At 38.5% G+C, this 21,517-nt stretch overlaps 1 protein-coding gene across 1 annotated transcript in view; it reads left to right on the top strand.

Annotated features, from left to right (window-relative positions):
* ATP8A2 (ATPase phospholipid transporting 8A2) overlaps positions 1 to 21,517 on the top strand; it is a 334,998-nt gene that overhangs the window by 96,733 nt on the left and 216,748 nt on the right. Inside the window, exons 21-24 of the mRNA XM_072400709.1 lie at positions 328 to 467; positions 2,510 to 2,648; positions 3,385 to 3,449; positions 8,243 to 8,247. Coding sequence (XP_072256810.1) covers positions 328 to 467; positions 2,510 to 2,648; positions 3,385 to 3,449; positions 8,243 to 8,247 — 349 coding nt within the window. The remainder of the gene's footprint in view (positions 1 to 327; positions 468 to 2,509; positions 2,649 to 3,384; positions 3,450 to 8,242; positions 8,248 to 21,517) is intronic.

Below are 21,517 nucleotides of genomic sequence, written 5' to 3' on the forward strand. Positions count from 1 at the left end.
ATATTTTTGTCATATTTTAATTGTGGTGAATTCCTCTTGGACCTAGAATTTCAGATGTTGGACATATGTCAGGAAATGGAACTAAATCTAGTGAATAATGTGGACAAATGTTATCTTTGTATATATAAACCTTACTGCAGACAATCCAATAAAATCTGGGCAGATGAAAAACAAGCAAATTATTTACCTATTAGGACTTGTCAATGCATGCAGCAAACTTTCAGGTGCCATTAGCTTACATCTGATTTCATTAAAAGCACACAGTCTTCTGCATCTTTACCTAATTATTCAGGTCATTGTAGACATAATATTTGAATTTTGTTCCAGGTTTGAGGACTTTGTGCATCGGATACACAGACCTGGATGAAGCTGAATACAAAGATTGGCTGAAAGTTCACAATGAAGCCAGTGTGGTGTTGAAGGACAGGGCTCAGAAACTTGAGGAATGTTATGAGCTTATTGAAAAGGTGAGCAGAGCATAAGTGATCGGCCTTTGACTCTCCAGCTGTGCCTGCACTACAACTCCCAGGATCCTCAGTCATATAGTAGCAAAGGTTACATTCCCATGTAATTGGGTATTTTAATAGCTTCTGTCTACAAAATTTTGTACAATGTGTAAAGCCAGGGAAAAACAAAATTTCAAAATATTTTCTGTTTTTTTGCCATTGTTTTGCTGTTTAAGAAAATATTTGCACTCCAACCCCTAACATCCCTCGATCCCTTAGATATTATCTTACAGCGATTATCGGTATGGTTGGACCACAGGGGAAAACACACTGTGGCTTTTATAGCAAACCATGACATCACCATGAACCTGATATTGTAGCTTTGGTGACACCCTAACCTTGTATTACTCCCTTGTAATTATGCCAAAAGAAAAACAGAATATTGACACTATCTGCCATTCCCATGAGTTTGGGTTAAGCTTTGTGGACTGAGAGGGTTTCCTGAAAATATGAAACCAATTAATACCCTGTGAGATGATCCCACATAATAGTTATGGATAGCTGACATTCAGAAGGGCTTAGTTGAGGTGAAACAGATGGATTATTAGAGGAAAGAAAAGCTCGTAGTGTGCAATTAATAAGGAAATTGAAGTTTAATTAGTAAGCTTAATGTGCTAATGTACACCCATCCATCTAATAGGCTAGAACAGGAGAATTGTTGCCAACAGGCTGACATTGGTCTTTTATCTCCCTGCTCCCACAAGAGGACACCAAATGATTTTTCATATATTAAAAACATTAAAGGAATTACTATTGGCTTAGGCTTGATAAACAATATAATTACCTACCAAAAAGAGGTGAGCAGCTGAGCCAAAAGGTACAACATACCTCATACCTTAATTCATTTTTTCAACCATTTTACCCCAGAGGAACCTTTGAATAAGTTTTCAGGTCTTAGGGTAACACTCATAAAAACAATTTTTAGGGGTCAATGGGAAAGAAAGCTTCCTAAATTGGTGGCCGGTGTTAAAGTGGTGGATAGAATACCACCTTTATAGACACCTAAAACATCATTAGTGCCATCAGCTGGCTCTACCAAGTGGTGTTGGCTCCCAGACTGTTCAGGGATCATTAAATGGAAGGTCAGTCACCCACAGTTCAGGGAAATCCTAACAACCTCCAAAAGAACAATTGTGGATCCACAGACCCTGGTTGAAAATTGAAAATGGCTGCCTTAATTAATCCCAATCAAAAATGAATAAAACATAGTTGCCTCGTATACATTACAGATGCCTTTGTTATACACCTATGGAAGACAGGCCCTTGATTACCTTTCAGCCAGATTTTGCAAAAACTATGAAATATTGTTAATAAAATTGGCAACCTGTATTCTGCATTTAACACTATCCTGTATTTTATTGTTTCTTACATCTTGATGTTAAATAGCTTAGGTACTGGTAAGTACCTTATAAATCAGCCAAAAAAAATGAGTGCTAAGCTCTTTAAACATGTTTAAGTATAGTGCCAAAATGTTACCCATTGGTTTACAAAGTACAAACAATTTATTTTATAAGACTCTATCCCAAAGAAGTGTATGGTAACCAATGCTATTGCCATAGAAGCTTACAAACAGAATATATTATATTTATCACTTGGTAATTTACTAATGTAATTTATATTTAATCTCTGTTAAATGGAGTTTTTTAGCAGAATAATCAATTCAAATAGGTAGTATGGCCGTTTCTGTTTTGATGGAGATGTAAATAGCTGGAGATGCCCTTTTAGAATAATGAAAATTGAATAACTAACTATTAGTAGAAGCTCCATGAATGAGACATAATAATAGCGGCATTTTCTGACTTTTCCTGCTTATGGATCCCGGAAGTGTGTCAGCAAAACTAAAACATTGGAATATAACTATAGACACCATAGATGTCTAATTCAGCCCCACATTGTAATATACAGCATCTACAAACAAATGTGAGGAATGGAGCTATAAAATGTATGGGAATCCTCCCTGTACTTTGCAAGTTTATTAAAATATTGTGTTTTTTGTTTTTTAGAATTTATTGCTTCTTGGTGCCACAGCAATAGAAGACCAGCTTCAAGGAGGCGTCCCAGAAACTATAGCCACTTTGATGAAAGCTGAAATTAAAATATGGGTTTTAACAGGAGACAAACAGGAAACTGCTGTCAATATAGGTAAATGTTGTCTTTATTTATTAATGGAAGAAGCTTTCCCGGTCATGGGTCTGGCTGCACCTTTCCTTGGGCCCACCTAACCTTACCTTAAGTACAGCACTTCTTTTTAAAAAAAAATATATATATAATATTCATTTAATAATTCCTTTTTCAAATCCAAAAAACTAAATTCATTTGTTTCCTATTGTAAAGGTTTTACCTGATTGCATACAAACCATCTCAGTGGCCAACCATGCATCCAAAATATTGCATGGAATTACGTCTAAAATTCACATCTATTTGCGCTAATTTGTTAGTTTCGGTTTGTTTGCCCATGTTGGTACAAGTTACGGACACTGTGGATTCTTTGTTGTAGGATTTAAGGAAACTATAACCAATACATGATGCACAGTTGTATTCTAAGCATAAAGAAATGCTTTGCATGGCGTCACTGACTGTCCTGTATACTGTATATTCACTTACATAGGAAAATTCTTCTTGTTTTTTGGTATATATTTCATAATATATAATTCTTTACTCATTTTAGTAAAGCAGATCTGTTTTTTAAAGGACATGCAGGTCTGAGAACTGCCAGGATGCTTAACCAATGGAGAAACACAATTTCAGATTTTACTTGCACCTGTACTTTAAGTGGTGCAGTCTAACAGGACTCCTAAGTACATTTGCCTTCTTCTGCTAACTGTCATTCTGCTTTGTTAAATTGTCTTGCTAATGATGAATACTTTATGTTTGGCAGGATACTCATGTCGGCTGGTGTCACAGACAATGTCACTCATCATTGTTAATGAGGACTCGCTGGATGTAAGTTTGTGTGTTTCTTTTAAATTGTATAACAATGAAGAGAAGCAATATCTTCTTAAAGCAGTTATCATTACATTCACAAATCCCACTATAGGTATTTATTCCTTATTTAAAGTGTACCTATCATTAAATATTATCTTGCATATATGTCAGTATGACAGCATTGCCAATTAACAAGTTTTGAAGTTTGGTTGTGCTACATATGCTCACAAAAACTTAAATGAAATACACATGGCAATTTTTATATGCCCTGGCCTCCTGCCCCACTGCCACTCCCCCTCTGGCAATTCCCCGCTGTCAAATTGACAGTTGATTGTTGACAGATTGAAGTTGCTGGATAATTACAGCAAATATTCCAGAGGCTGCTAACAAAAATTTGACCTTTGCACTCAGTGTTTATAATCAGGCAGAGATACAAAGTACCATTGTTATTTTTTATTATTTAGCAGATCAAAAATATAAGCTTGATCTAAAATGTCAGGTAAAGCAACCTAATGAGTTTAAAAACATTTTTTTTTAATAACTTACTGTTTATTCTGAAAAGTCCTTTTGTTCTTTCTGCTCCTTTTGGCATATTGGTGTATCAGCATTCTGCCTTAGATTATTTTTGTTTTTACCTCCTATATTTTCTTTATACCTCGAATGGGTTTCTTAAAAACATTTGATATTAGATGGCCTAAACCAGATCCATTCCAAGTTTGCTGAATAACCCAGGTTGTCACACTTACCTCCTTCTTGCTAAAGCGCAGGCATCTCTTGTGCATGTGGGCAGTTCTGACTCTGGGCGTGCCTTTGATCCCAAGCTTTATCAGTTTTGCTCAATCCGTGTTGCTCACTCAGTGTTCGTGCAAAGTGTCACCACTAGTGCCGAGCCCCTAGTTCTGTTGAGCTAGTTCCTGGCCACCTGTTTGCTAATTCAGTGTTTCCTCTATCCAGCTCCTGTGTTAAATCCTCGTTGTCTAGTCTGTTGGTTCCCAGTCAACTTCCCTGTGCTGTTCCAGTGTTCCTCTCTGTCTGTGGACATTCCTGTGTCACCTGTTGCTTCAGTGTCTCCTGTGTTCCCTGTGTCTGCAGTGGCCCCTTTGTCACTGCTGTCTGTCTCCTGGATCCCTGGTATTTGACCCCTGGTGTGTGATCTGACCTCTCTTGCTTGCTCCCTGCCTCTACCCCGGCCCTCCTTGACCATTCTTCAGCTTTGTGATTTGCTACTGTGTTTCGTCCTGCCCACCCTGGTGTGCCCAAGGACCACAACCTGGAAGTAACCAGCAGTGCAACGTCCTCACCATCAGAGGCTCTGGAGAAGACCTGGTTACTGCTTAGACTCTGCGCCTTAACCCTTCTCAGGGCTCACACCACCTCCGTGCAAGCCGTAGCACCCCCTAGTGGCCCCTACTACCCAAGTGTGACGCAGGTCCTCCCATTAGTCTATCTTCTCCAGCCTTTGAGAGCTTTAATAAATCAGACCCACTGTCATATACTGGAACATTAAAAAATGGTAATAAATAGAAATACAGCTACAATTCAAGATCCTTGCCCCATGATAAGCCTTTTGTTACACCCCTGTTCTTCACTGTGCTGACACCTAGTGTTAGTTTTAGGTGGCACAAGATGGCATAGTATATCAATGTTGTATTGCTGCACTCTACTAAGAGAACAATTTTTATGTTTTTTTTTTTTTTTTTATGAGATTTTGCAAATCAACATAAAAACAAAAAAGTGATAATGAAAGAGTCCATTCTGCATGTGATATAGCCCAGAACATTGACAGGTTTGATAAAATCAAAAGTAGAACTGCATATGCATTTAGTAAAATGGAAATACTGTCTTCTATGAGGACCTACGAGGTAAACATGCCAGTTTGGGATAGGCGTGTTATGTGTATTAAATCACATCTACATCAAGAACCTTTTGTTCACGTTTTGAATGGAGACCTAGAAATTCTGCCAGCTTTGTATTGATAGGTGTGTCTCACCGGGAAGATTTCACTGAACATCCTGTCTGGATGATACAATGTCACCTTAACACACCTTACCACACAGGGTGCCATTAGGATTAAAATTTGATGGGAAGCTTCCTGGTGCAGAGAAAAAATAAAAACTTGAAAGTTCTATTTCTTCTTTACTGTGCCAAAAAAGGCATTTTATTGCTGTTTCATTTTCATAGGTTTTCCTTATTTCCTGTCCTGGTGACATGGGGACAGGAGACAGGACTTTTTTGCATTGGTGACACAGCTGGCAGTAAAAACCTTACAGCATTTCTCAGCAACCTTAGCACTTCTCCAAAAGAAAAAAAAAATTGGCTGGAGATGAGTGTGAAAATGTTTCTTGTAAAACTGATGAAAGCTTTGCTTGAACTAGCTGTGGCAAAGCAGAATATACATTACATGTTAACTTGTATTTACTCTGTCAGAAATGACTGGTGATTTATGGCGTGTATATTCAAATTTACATTTTTGGACAGAAATTAATGGAAGCCAGTCTGTGAAGCATGGATAATTTTTTTACACAAATATTTTCATGTAGATAAAGGAATGTTAATTTGAAAGTTTAATGAGATTTTGATCACATTTTGATTAAATTATATTTGTATTGCAGTCTTCATAAATCATATAAGAAATATATGAGTGCATGTAAAGTAAAGTCAGCAGTAATATTTTATTATAGTGTGGGATCTTAAGGTGCACTTTTGTTTTTAAGGATTGCTGACCATCACAATTTCGGCTTACCTACTTTTATTTAATAGGTCCAAGTGGGTGTTTCTCTTTCTTTTCCTCTTTTTTACTACCTGTCCCCACTGTTATATACTGTTTTGTGCACCTTTTATATCAGCCTTTATATCAGTCTTTAACTCAGAGCTCCCACTGCAAGCTAAGGGTTGTTTATTGACTTGGCTCTTTGCTGACATCATCCCTGCTGAGATATATAGGTTGTTTGAGTATTATTGTCAGCACTTTCTCTTGGAGCTGACTCTGTGACAGTGGTTCCACATTTCATATCAGGAATAAATACTCAGAAAGTTCTTTGATCTCTTGATGAGTTTAATAACTGTAAATTAATATTACTGCATATAAGACCAAACCATAACCAATTACGCTAGACTTAGAACCCTAAGATTCTGCCAAAGGTTGCAGGGATTCCTTGAGCAATGAGCAATTTTTAAGTCTCAGGTTAGTTTAACTGACACCAATGTGTAAGGGTGACATTCTAACAATGTAAGATGTATTCTTCTCATTGACCACCATGTTAATATACTGTGATGTGTGGATATTGTGATTATAGTAGGGGTTCCCTAAGACCTTAAAGTTATTTCAAAGGTCCCGCCATAGTAAAAAAGGTTAAGAAAGTCTGATATAGAGCCAAGGAGAAGTCTTTGACATTGGTTTGGAATTTTCACTGTGTGTTCTGCAAGTGGTCAGTTCACACTGCCCAGTCATGTGCAGATCAAAGTTTGGGATCTGTGATATTATTTTTTGATCAGGAGTGCAAGGGGGGATTGTGTGCTTCTGTTATGTGTATCTGCAGTTACACTGTTAAATTTGTCTTTTCCCAGGTCTAATAAATAACAAATCTTTGTCACCTCTAGGCAGCGTTAAGCTAACTCCTTCTTATCCCACATTCCTATGGGTCCATCACTATAATCTATTGTCTTATTGCCCAGTAGAAGGAGGGGAATTAATGGAGCCATGCCCATCCAAAACAGGTGGCATAACAACTGAATGAGAGCTATAGCAGGAAAAGTATTTGATGCCTGGACCTTATATATGCTAGCTGAAGCCCAGGTACAGATAACAATAGCTTAAAACAAGCTGGGTTGTACATTGTGTCCAGGTTGCAAATTTCATTATTTGCATTATCATAACTCTCAATGTGTTGGATTCGCTGATTTTTAAAAAAAATCTACTTCCACCTACATTGTATACCAGTTCACGCTCACTACAAATGCTAATTTTTACAAGATCCAAATTCTATATCCATTTTCAATGCAATTATTGGATCATAAATGTCTTAGAATAGCAAATTGTGGCAAAGAGCTGAGTTTTTACAGAATTCTTGACTTTAGTTTTAATGCTTTACCTGCCATAGAATATATTTATTTTTCCCTTGTGAATATTGTTTTATTCTTACCTCCAAGCATCACAAAGCTTACAGTGGATAGATGTGTGATCCTCATTTATTCACCTAAAAAATGTTATTGATTAGATGCAATCAGTGACATCTGTTCTATCCATTTTAGTGTTGCTGTCCTCAGGGAGCTGTTGCCTCTGCTTTGTATGAGTAAAATGGAAAGGTACAGCGCAAGTTTATGAATAGCTATCCCTTGTAGATTAGCTATAGGAATTGTTGCTGGAATGTTTTGCTTCAAACCATCGTTTACCTTTGTGAGCTTGGAATAGTTCCTTTTTCTTTCCAGCACCAGATGAATCAACTTAATCTCCGGGTCGGACAGTATTTTAAGCACTCTGACATTTGTACACTGTGGGGATCACTTAAGGATTTCTGGATGTTGTGAAATGTGTCAAAGTTGGGGATTGGGGGAAGGTTACTGCCCTGCGGTATGCTTCTCTTTTTCATGCTTCACAGAATCAGGTAGAGAATATTCCTTGCGTACTGGATTCATCTACATAATAATACGCTGACATGCCTGTTGGCATATATCACACACTAAATGTGTATATACACATATAAAGTATAGGAAACTTTTGTTTTCAATTCTAGTAGATTTAATTGTCAAACAAAATAAACCACTGAGAATACACAAAAGTATACCCTAACATTTCTTTTTTTGTTGTATAGAGCACGTAAGGGTTAAAACCCATATCCAGTTATTTTTTTGCTATCTGCACCCTGCTAGGGAGATTTCACTTTTCTTCCTGCCCTAAAGAAGCAACATGAAATACGGGGGTGGACATAGGGAAGTGCAAAGTGTGCTGCTGCACAAGGACCCTGGACCCTCCTTAGCTAACAGGGACACTCAGGGGCAGGTACGCGCGCACCCATACACAAGCCTTTTTGCGGCATGCGTGTTCTAGAAGTGTGCATGACGGTGCCTCAAGAGTTGAGCAATTCTTGTTGATATTGCTGGATGCGTAAGTGCATTTAGCTACAATTCTGTTAAGCATTCACCTGTTCATAACTCTGCCTCCTGTTCTGATCTGGACCTGTCCATGATTCTGCTTCTTGCTTGTTGCCTGCCCTGACCCTCTACAGAACTAAGCTTCATGCTTGCCAACTGTCCTGACTTTGGCCTGTTCACGTCCACGCTTCCTGTTAGCTGTGACCCAAGACTGCCTTTTATCCACCCAGTTGGTTTTCCTACACCGAAATCGTCCAAACCTGGGGACTGTGACCTGGTGACATCCACATGGCAAAGTAGTTTAGTGGTCAGTAGGGTTGCCGGTCCATCACTAGATATCACGTAGACTCCACACATCATCAGGTTATCCCACATCCCCTGGCAGGGAGTTAATCACTAGCAACTGCATTTTATTTTGTGGTCCATGCTTACTCTGTAAAAGAAAGGTATAAAAGCATCATTTTAGGTAGGGCTTATAACTCACATGCCATTGAAAGCTATGTACTTAAGGGTCTGTTTTTTGACTACATGATATCAGCGGTACTTAGTAATCTAAAACATGTATTCATCACTGCCAGAAGGTATTCTGACAAATAGCTACTACCCTACTAAGTAATCCTAGCCTTTATTTTCTCCCAAGTGTATTTTTCATTTCTAGACTGGTATAATCTAAACATGGTAGGAGACCTACCTGGTCCCAAAGCCTTTATCCAGATATTCTAATGGAAATATGATCTGAAAAACTGCAGGAACTAAATTTCAAATGGACCCCTGAGAACAAGTGAAGGGTTCATTCCTATGTCTGGTCAGAGCAGGCCTTGGAATGTGCTCACTAACCATTGCTTTGTTTTCAATTTAAATGAAACTTGTGTGATGGTATAGACAAAACTAAAGACTATTAAAGCTCATACTTCCAGTTTCTGTGCTTATAGATTTTTGTAAAGGATGTGGTTGTGTGTTTTCACAATCAGCAACGGCAGGTAATAGAAGAAACCAATCAGTAAACAGATAATGGTTCTCAGAAAAATCTGAATATCCACTAATATAGCTTTAATCCAAAAGTACTCTTAACCCAAAAACAAAAATATAATTCATTGAAACTTTTTAGTTCTTGGATGTGTTTTATGTTAGGTTTCTGCTAGTACAGAAAAGGACTTGTTAATTTTGCCGGTTCATATACATTTTAAGTTAGGATGAATATTTATATCTATTTACCTGATTCCTCACATTTTTGACATACCATATTCTCTGTAACTTTCTCTAGAACTATCTAGTAATACTTAGTCACATTCAACTTGACTTGTTTTTTGTAATGTTGAAGACATGTCACAGCCTTTTCATTTGTTTTATCAATTATACTAATATAGGAAATATTCCAGCATACGAGGTCTGTCTATTAAATAACATAAGTAGCCATCAGCACCCTAACATGTAGAATCACAGACCATATATATGGTTGTCCCGCTTGGGGAGACAGGGCCACTAGGGGGCACTACGCCTTGCACAGAAATTGTATGAGCCCTGAAAGGGGCCAAGGTGCAGGGTTTAAGCAGTAACCAGGTCTTCGTCAGAGCCTCTAGTGGTGAGGATGTTGCGCTGCTGGTTACTGCCAGGTTGCGGTCCTTGGGCACACCAAGGTGGGCAAATCACAAAACAGAAGGATAGTCGAGGAAGGCCGGGGTCGAGTCATGCAGCAAGCAAGACAGGTCAGGTCACATGCCAGGGGTCAAATACCAAGGATCCAAGAAATAGACACCAGTGACACAGGGACAACCGCAGACACAGGGATCACAAGAGATACTGGAAGCTACAGGAGGCACAGGTGACACAGAAGACACAGGGATACTGCAGACACAGAGGAACACTGGAACAGCACAAGGGAACAGGCAGGGAAACTCCAGACTGGGCAAAAAGGGGTTAACACAGTAGCTGGACAGGGAGAGCACTGATTTAAACAGCAGCTGTAGAGGAACTGCTTAGCAGAGCTATAGGGTTTGGCACTAGTGGAGACATGTTGCACGAAGCTAGCTAAAGCTCTGAGCTGGCTAAATATCCAGGGATGATTAGGAGGCTATTTCTTGATTGGCCTGCAGGATGAGCAAAACTGATAAAACTTGGGAGACCAGGCACCCCAAGGGTCAGTACTGTCTGCATGCACAGGAGAGAGGTACCTGTGCTTTAGCGAGGAAGTGGGTAAGTGTGACAATTGTGGCCAAGAACACCAGGCCAAGTGTCTCAAGTGTAAGCATCCCTAGAGCATTTGCAGTGCCTAAATATGTAAACCTTGGCCATGGTGGCTGTAGGTTTCTAGTACTTGTATTGTTGGTGCCAGCATGCATATTCTTTGCAACTTCTGTTGGTAAAAAGTATTTTATTTCAATTCTAACCTGACATTTATAAGCGGGTTACACTTTTTTGCTGGTAAATATTAAATCTATTTTATCTAGTTTCATTCAGACTCTGTCTATAACTCACAGGTTTAATAAGATAGTACCCAAAAAACCTATTAAGAGGCAAACATTAGGGCTGAGTTAATATTAAAAGAGAGTGTACCACATTGATCTTCCATTTTATTCTTTGGGCAGCAATAGTCAATATGGTCTTTAGTTAAATCATTCATTACCGAACGTGTTGTTGCATGTTGATACTTTGTACCTGTAAAGGACTCCCATCAAGCCACACTTTAGGGTTTTCTTTTGGCTTATATGACTAAAAAACATATACTCAAGAGTCTTGCCAAAGTGTCACAAACAGTCTCGAGTGAAATACAAGACATTGGTAGAACAACAACCCAGCTGAACTGATATTTTAGTTTTGTGTAGATTTTGGCAGGAAGATTAGCGCAATGACAAGTCATAGCTGTGGGGGACTACAGTGGTTAGACGTCTTTCTTGAGTTTTCAGATCTACTTAGTTGTCAGAGTCAGTAAAGTAAACCTGACCTGGCCTCAGCTTAGGAAAAGCACGGTTTGTGGATCCGCAAGTGCCTGTGTTTTTAAAACCATCAAATCAATCCATCAAACCCTGTGGAGCTTCTTGAGTCCTAGGGGTCAGATTTTCAACAAGGCCTTATAGTCCCCCAGCTCCAGATCAGATCCACACCATCCTGTTGCTAAGTTCAGCCCATGTAATTTCAAAATACCGTGTCAAATAATAGTGTTCCTACTGTGCACTCCGGTGCTGCTTTAATATAGTATGGTAGGCAGGGCTGGATTTGTACTTTTTTCTCACCTAGGCCAGATAGCTTGGCTATAATGATAGTGGAAGGTCATTGGTGGGAGCCATTATGTTTGTGGGCACAACAGCCCTAGGCTAATCACCTTTATTTATTATAATGATAATATTAGACACAATACCAGTACAAATGCCACCTATAGTGGCCATGTTACCACAGACCACGACCTTGGTGGCCTTGTAAGAAATCCGGCCCTGATGGTATGGGAACATAGCACTGTGAGAATGCTGGCTCACTTAGAGAGAATTAGCTTCTGAGTCTAGTGTAGAGCCAAAGAAGGTCACAGGATCTGTACAGGTATTTTTGTTCCTTCCCTAGGCTACGTACACACGTGCAATAATTGTTGTTAGAAAACGAAAATTAACGAAAAATAACGACTTATCAACGATTATTCACATTTCTTTTCGTATTGTGCACAATTGTGTACATGCTGAAACGATACGATCGTTCAAATATAATCCACCAATAATGTACACACACTAGATACAATCGTTTGAACGATGCAGAAAGTGACATGTACTGGAGAAAGTGTATCACAGAACAATCCATGATCACTGAATGACCATACACACAATAGATAGAGAACGATCGTCATCCAATCCAATCTGCCGGGACGGTCGTTCGTTTCCAGTGACATACCTCTTTCATCATCGTTGTTGACCAATCATTGTTTGTTTTTTTGGTAACAATTATCGGACGATCGGTCGTTACTCGTTAATTTCCAACGATAATTATTGCACGTGTGTACGTAGCCTTAGGCACCACTTTATAGGCCGGCTCAGGTTTTCTCAGTGCATTTTACTTGGCTTTAAGCTGTTGTATTTCCTTAATATTTTAGAAAATCAAAGAGAGCCATCTAATGTAAAAGCCATGGGAGCTGTCTGTAGTAATTAAAAGAAACATGAGCTACGGGAATGAATGAGCAGACGGGCCTCTCTTTTCTTTGCTCCTCTTTCGGAAAAGGGTGCATGGACAAGAAGCTCTCCTTTGTAGTGCTGATTAGAAGTATAGTCAAATAGAGTAATACAAATGTGCAATTAAACGTACTATTCTCTTCAGCCTGCTGATATTGTCTAAAGTTACAGGCACTGGAATAATTACAGAAATTCCTGATGCTAATTGGCTTTTTTAAGTATAAGTACGTGCAAGCTTGAGCAATTCAAGTGTTATTAAATTACCATCGGCTTGGGAAATCATGAGTGTGTACGAGAATTATTTAGTGTTGCTTTTGTGTTCTCCTTGTACTTGAAACATGCAAGATTATCACAGGAGGAAGCTTGTGTATAGTAAAAATGTACAATAATTACAGCAGGGTCTGTGCAGGTGATCAAGCAGTCTGGGAGCCACTGAACAGCCATTAGGTAGTTCAAGTGCAGGGGCCCATTAAGGATCATCCAGCCTTAACGGTTGACCTGAAGTTTAGCTTTAAACCATCCATCAGTAGACCTCTAAAAAATGTTTTACATACATTGAGCCTGATTTATTAAAGCTCTCCAAGGCTGGAGAGGATACACTTTTATCTGCGAAGCTGGGTGATCCAGCAAACCTGGAATGGATTTCTTAAAAATCATTTGCTATTTGCTTAGCAAATGTTTTGAATCCTGGACAAGATCCATTTCAGGTTTGCTGAATCACCTAACTGCATTGATGAAAGTGTATCCTCTCCAGCTTTGGAGAGCTTTAATAAATTAGGCCCAAGAATAAATGGGCATTGTTTGGACAGGCGATGTCCCTTCTGCAATAAGCAATCTTACCTGCCTGATTGCTCCAGGATACCCAGCAATCATGTCTTCCCCTGTGCTTGTGACTGAATAAACTGCCGGATACCTGCACAAGAGTTACTTTATCCCAGCCTGGGCAATCGAGATGCCCGAACATTACTTCTAAGAAGAGAAGAAGGAAGAAGATCGTAAGACCCTCAGATGGAATGGGGACAGGTGAGTAGATCGAGGTTTAGTCCCACTTTAACAATCATTTGAATATGCGGACAATCACTTTGTGGAGGTTTACATGTGCAGGAAAGGCATGGAGGTGGATGGTCTGCCCACTAAAGTTACTAATATTAATATTATCTTGTATTTTTATAGTGTCAACATATTACACAGCACTTTACAAAGACATGCTGTGTACAATCCAATATTTCCAACATAGTCATATGTCAGTAACACAGTTCAAGGTCATATTTCGGATAAAGCCAATTAACCTACCTCTATGTCCATTATACCTCCTTTTAATATTAGTCACCAGTTTTGCTTGTAGTTTCCTTGTAGCCTATGTTTTTATCATTCTTTATTCACTATACTTTGTCCTGCCCTGTGACCCTGTGTGCCCATGGTTATTTTGGTAGAGGAGCACGGCTTTGATTTGTCATGTGAGAGTTGTGCAGATGTAAAAGGATGAACAGAAACAGGGAGATCATTCAAGTATAGGTGCTCAGGTATGAGAAAGTGACTGGGCCCTCGTTCTTTAGCTTCCTGGCCCTCAACATTTCCTGGCTAGTGGTGTCAGGTTACTGATGGAATCCCCATCTTATAAGAAGTGCTGGTTTATATGTTTAGTTCCTTACAGTGCCATTGTAATAAAATACTCTGGACCTGCTATAAAAGGTATGTTTTAGTGGATTTACCCAGCCTATGTTACCGTTAATCTCTGACATCTACAAGTCGTTGTTTAAAAGAGGAAAAGTTCTGCAGTCCTTACAACACTTACAAATCCCCATTGTTTTGGTATGGCTAATGTAATGTTGAAAGGTTTATGCTAATGTTTCCATTAGCGGCTTTTGATGTGTATGAGATAAGAGCGAAAAACAAACAGGAGGAAGCTGTTCAGCTTGTGTGACTGTATGCCAGCAGAGATGGAATCATGTCTGGCTGGACACTTTGTGAGGTTTATTGGTGGAATCCTGGCAGCTAATGTCAGACTAGTTGCAGTAAAGTAGATTTTATAGTAAAATGATAAATTGTGTTAGTCTCACACATAATCCTTTGTTTTAATGTTAAGCTATCCCAATATGACCTAATAGGTATGCAGAATATATATTTAAACATTCATAAAATATCAACATATTTCACAGCATGGTGTGTGTGCTTAGAAGTTGTATTTTGTAATTCCTACAATAAATGAACTCTCCTCAAATTCCCCACTGGCTGGGGCAATGTTTCTCAACCAGGGTTCCTCCAGGGGTTGCTAGGGGTTCCTTGAGCAATTTGTGACTCCCAGATCAGCTCAACAGATAACAATGTTGTTGATGTTTTTGACTATCTGTAAGGGTGACAGCATTCCCAATGGGCAGCAATGTAGGAGACATTCTTCACACTGACCATAACACTAATATACTGTGAGCTGTAAATATAATTATTATAAGCAGGGATTCCCCCATGTTAAAAAAAGAAGAAGAGAAGAAACACTGGGCTAAGGCATAGACAAGAACAGGTACTACAGTAACCAGTCTTACCTTACGCTGTAGGCACGGTTTCTATAAAGGAATATGGAAGTAAATACACAAGTGCTTGTGTATATCGAGCGTTTGCATAAAACATTTTAGCTTCTATTTGGAGAACATAAATAGCATTTGAAGTGCATGCTAAATGTCCTTATTTATGTAGAGTCTTGTATGCTAACTTCACAATCAATCTACTTTATTAAAAAATGTAAAATGTAAAGAGTAGCCACCAGTCCATTATTTAGATTATGTTTAGTTGCACTCACAAATGTTCTATCACTAAAATACATCTTTGTTTTAAAATTCTAAACAATCAACTTGTCATACGGCCAGTACTGCGCCATCAGTCATGATCACTGTCAGAGGAGAGGTTTTTGGTGAAGCTACTGGATGGGGGGCTTTGATTGAATGAATGTACCCCAAGCCCCTTCAGCAAAGACAGTGTGAGCATTGCCTCGTTATTAGGTAGCTGAATAAAAGGATATTTGTGTACACCAGCACCTGTACGGACAGAAGTCAAATTACCTGCTAGGATTTAGGTTGTTGGAGGAAACTGGAATGGCTAATGAAGTTCATACTGACATTCAGTTGGGAAATGAACCCTGTAATATAATAAGTATATTGTTAAGGATTAGCTTCCTGATAATAGTGACAACATTAGGACATACCTTCACAATGAGTGCTGGCATAGCCACTTGTATTCTCAACCAGGGGCACATAAAACAGGGTGGCAGTGCATGAGTACAGTTAGAAGACAGTTGGTATTTCATAACAAGAAGGTGAAGCTGGGTGATCCAGCAAACCTGGAATGGATCTGGTACAGAATTGAAAACATTTGCTAACAAATAGTTTTCTGTATCACCTAAGTTCACTGATAAAAGTGTATCTTCTCCAATCTTGGAGAGCTTTAATAAATCAGGCCCAATGTGTACTATATATGCTCAAGTATAAACCAATTTTTTTTTGTACCTGACAATATCATTAGATATTGGATTAGTCTAGGATGATAACTTGGCATATCCTGGTACTGCATGTGTCTGTAGTTTGACATACCAGAACTGTCAAAGAAATTTTATTTGTAAAACACTGTACATGAACATGTACTGGTTGCTAACAACCATGCACAAAGATAATTAAGGACAAGGGACCATTTAACAGCAACTCAGTATATAATAATCTAACTTGTAAGTCTCTAACCTGTAAAAATATTTTTATTGGCATTTCTGTTGATTACTAGTTTGAATGTTAGCAGTTACAGACACATTTTGTATTTTAGGTTTATACTCAAGTCCAGGGGTGGGCAAACGTTTTTCAGTCAGGGGACACAATCTGATATAAAATTTGACAGAGGGGCCGGGCCGATGGGAGAGTGGGGGGGTTATGCCATCATGACGCCACTAAACGTGACATCATGATGGCATAACCCCACCCACTCTCCCATCGCAGGCTCAGATCTGTGATTGGAGAGTGGGTGGGTTTTCTGCAGGGACACAGCCTGCCCTTCTCCACTAGCAGGGATACAAACAGGGGACGTGTTCTACTTCTACTGACCCTGCCCGGGGTGGTGGCAGAGCCAGAGCCGTGGACCACCCAAAGGGATGGAGAAACAACCTTATTGGGCCGTATACAGCCTGCAGGCTCGAGTCAGTTTATTTTTGAGTATATATGGTATATTGTATGTGACTGTTGAACACAACAGGATACCATAAATTATGATTTTTTTTTTTATTTTGCACTAGTATGATTTAGTTAGACCAGTTTAGATACAAATATATCAGTCATTTATAAAGTTCTTTTTTTAATACACTTTGGTAGTCAGTAGAATCATATCTGTGTCTTTTCCACAGTGCTGTACAAAGATCAGCGGTGCACTCACATGAGTCATATGTCTAGCAAGTTTGGTTTAAATGTCTCCATGCGTTTCCTAGTGATGACACACATACATACATACATACATACATACAAATATAGCTCTGACATATAGCACAGCACTGTACAAAGATGTCTGGTGCACTCACATGAGTCTCAGTCATATATCTAGCAAGTTTGGTTGAAATGTGTTGATGCGTTTCCTAGTGATGGTGGAACATAGAAAGGTTGAAATGTCTCCATGCGTTTCATCCAAATATAGCTCTGACATATAGCACAGCGCTGTACAAACATGACAGGTGCACTCACATGAGTCTCAGTCATATGTATAGCAAGTATGGTTGAAAATGTCTCTATGCGCTTTCGAGTGATGGTGGAACACACACACACACACACACACACACACATACATCCAATTTTGTATATATAGATATATATATATTAATAACTAGCAAAGACATGTTACGCAGCCCTGAGCTGTTTCCCAAAGGGGCTCACAATCTAATGCCTCTATCATAGTCACATATCATTACCACAGTATAAGGACAATTCGTTGAGAAGCCATTTACCTAACTGCATATCCCAGGCCGAGATTCGAACCTGTGACCTAACACTACAAAGGGATCCAGGTCTGGAATGTGTTGGAAGAATTTGTTGAGTGAAACGCTTCATTCCTGTCCCAGGTCAATATTTGGAAGTGGCTCTGGAACCACCTGCCTAATTCAAATAAAAGGAATCTGCATTTGAGATTGAAAGATGGAACATGAGGTCAGGTGTGGCTCAGGAAAAAAGGCCTGTATGCCAAAGGACTGGAAGAAGCCTGTGTATTTGCAAAGCCATGAAGGTAGAAGGGCTGTGAGAAGACTGTATTCTGGGAGAGCCAAGGAAGTCTCTAGATTGAAGGAAATGGCCAAGAAGGCTACCTTAGGAGCAATGTAGGGTCTTGCTATAGCACACTTGTTAGAAGCGACAACATGACACAGAGGAGACAGTTCTTGCTAGTGATTCTTGTAATGTTTGATGCATTATAATTTGGGGAAATGCCAAACAGTGATGTGTACTGTAGATACTTTTCATAAAATAAATGGCAGCCAGATGATGGTCAGCAAAATCAAGTCCTGCCGTTCACACCTGTATATGTATATAACAAAACACCCCCAACATGTTAGGAAGTATTATTCCATTATTTCTCATTAGGCCACCATAATTTAAAGTAAATTCTTTGTGATAAGATACATAACTTTTAATGTGTTGTTATGTTTTCTATGATAATTCTTTTTGCATAACCCCATTTTTAGTGGCACTTTAACAGTTTTTCTATCACTAATGTGTAAATACATTTAAAGAGAGAACTGTTACATCTTTCAAGGGGTCTCTGAGTACTAGATAAATCTTTAAAATGTGGTGATTAGATTTCCAAGATTGACTGCACAGCTGGGACCACACAGGATCTTTCCTCCAGGATATTCCAGTACATTGCCTGTCAACAAATTATACTCTCTTACGTGGATTTACAACAGTGTGCTACAGTGGTGTAACATAGGCCGCTTGGCAAAATTAAACTGTTTACACAGAGCATGGAAATTTCAGAGTTTCCCCAGTGCAAGGAAAACACAGAAAGCAAAATTAACACCAAGCATTTTCAAGTGATCAAAAGAAAGCAAGTAAATGTGAAACTTTATCACTCAGGCTGACGGAATTGTGGATTTTAAAGGTTGAAATGTTGAAGGAATGATTATGGTCTAGACTTGTTATAACAGGAAATGACATAAAATCACTCAAGTCAAAAACAACAAACAGTAGTGTAGTTCTTATATATATATATCTGTCTGTCTATCCATTTGCATTTAGGCCTGAACTTTTTCACTGTAAATGTTATGAATTTCTTACAACACAGATACACAGGTGATGAACTTTAGGATGATTTATGTCACCGTAAACCTTCATAGGTGTCAGTGGCCTTGGTGACAAAGCATCTCTTCAGCTTTAAGTCAACTAGCTATGAAGCCATGTCCTTCCCCAATAAGTCCAACCATCACAACCTACAGAACCGTTGTTCTTCGTGATATCATTGTTAATAATAAAATTTGATATACCCTCACAGTGTGAATGGTAAAACAGCAGGGATAGCAGTTGATTTATTCATCATCGTTCATTGCCTTGTTAGCTCCAACTCCGATTCATGTTTAATAATTTACATCTCTTTCCTAGTAATCGAATCAACATTGTATTGTATCTTATAAGTCAAACACATTCCTGCTTACAGGGTTCTGTGTAACACATGCATCTATCGAGATGCATTTCTGTGTGCATTAATGCATTTCTGTATGCATTAATACTAATTAAGGTATGCATTAATATACCCCCTCCTCTTTTTTTGAAAGATTTTGAGGATGAGAAGATATCAATATACAGGCCAAGCTGTTTAACCAGATATGTTTGAGCTCATTAGCTTTTACAGTAATCCAAAAGCTGTGTGATGCCTGAACTCTTATCGGTCACACTTAGGGTCAAAAACTTTCTTTATTTAAATATCTATGACAGCACCTTTATTTGCCTTATATTTAAATACAGCAGTGCAGGCCTGACATGGCCATCATGTGACACATCTATCTGCCAACACAGTTATTGGAGTAAATGCCTGGCCTTGATGCTGTTTTTGTCCATAGAAATTAGTGAATGAGACACAAACAGGTATTTTAGTGCCAACTTTTTTCAGGGAAAACAATACCAATTAAAGATTGTTTCTTAGGTGTCCACTTATTTCTCCCAGAATCATCAGCTGATAGTATCCATATGTACCCATATACTTAAGATTTTTGCCTGAGTTAATAGAAAACAAGCAATTGTCATCTCATGTTAAGAGCTGTAATTTTGCAGACATGGCTTTTCTATGTAACTTAATGAGGTGAGGGATATAAATGGCAGAATTTGAAAAGCAGTTTATCTCTGTCCGGAAAACCATTGCTGATGAAGCATTAAACCTAAACCTAATCACTATAACTCCAGAGCACACTCTCTTCATGGCATATTTACCAAATTGGATTATTATTGATCTTATTTGCATTTTAAAGTGCACCTGTAGCTATTGTAACAGAAGATATACTAAAAACAGAGCAATAAAATGCAGCATTACTTTTGTCGTTTTCACATGTGAATGTTTTAGAATAGGTGAAGAACTCAAGACAAATAAAAAAGTCAACCAGAGACTAAGACTGTATTAATTTAATTTTACTGAATGTGTTTGACAATACTGCAATATAAAAATGCATGGAATTTCTTATGTATAAGAAATATATATTTCTTATGTATAAGAAATATATATAAGTATAATATATATCTTAATATTTTTTATCTTCCCTTATCACGTGTTAAGGAGACTTCACAGGGGAGGGGGTTATGCAATGAAGCAGTGTTTCTCAACCAGGGTTCCTCCAGAGGGGAACTTGAGCAATGAGCTATTTGTTGACACCAATGATCTGTATAGATTACATTCTACCCACTAGCCAGCAATGTAACATAAATTCTTCCCATTGATCCCACACTAATATACTCTGATATGTGGATATAGTAATTATAGCAAGCATTCCGAAAGTTATTTCAAGGGTTACCCCATGATAAAAAGGTCAGGAAAGGTTGCACTGGAGCCACATTGCACATGGAGTCCACCTAGGCAGTCCTTAAATCATTTCAAACTGGCACACGAATAAGATATCATTCATTATATGTAAAACCCCAACCCCTTATAATTGTCTTTACATCACCTCTTCTGTTTTCCTTTTGAATAGAATGATTCCCTTTTTTTTAAGAGAGATTTTTACTCTAACTTATTATTTCCAGGCAATATATTCAATAATTTCACTGTAACACACAGGGAGAGAAAGAAGAGGATCAATCAAACAAAGCTTCAGGCAGTGTTTAATTTTTTTTTATGATGACCGAATAACTACTCTTATGTTACATACCGATACAGCAGTCTTAAGAAAAACGTAGTGCACTTTAAGCAAAAGAGTCCCATAAACTTCCCAATGGTTGGAAACTTCTAGGCATCCTCTTCCCCTTTCTTCCCTCTTTTTTGGAAGATCTGTTGCACAAGTCAAACACTAAGTTGCACAGAGAATCCACAACAAAGAGAGATTTTCCAGTCCATCAAAAAGATGCCCTAGCACTACATGGCATACAACTGTTCTTGTCACTTATCCAGCATATGCATTTGTTGCTTTTTCTGGCCACCATCACATTGTTCAAGCCTAAGTAATTTGCATGCTACCCCTGACATTAAGTGTCACCCAATTGAAAGAAAAGACTTCTCCTGTTGTAAGAAAGATTGTACCTTCTTCTATATAGTTTATATTCCCCTAAAAAAAGATTTTGTAAGCCACCTTGATCTGAGGAATTTGACCAGTTTGCACCCTTTTATATTTGTTTGATGTATGATGTATTTTTTTTT

Source organism: Pyxicephalus adspersus, chromosome 1 (genome assembly GCF_032062135.1).
Source record: "Pyxicephalus adspersus chromosome 1, UCB_Pads_2.0, whole genome shotgun sequence".
NCBI classification, from domain to species: Eukaryota; Metazoa; Chordata; class Amphibia; order Anura; family Pyxicephalidae; genus Pyxicephalus; species Pyxicephalus adspersus.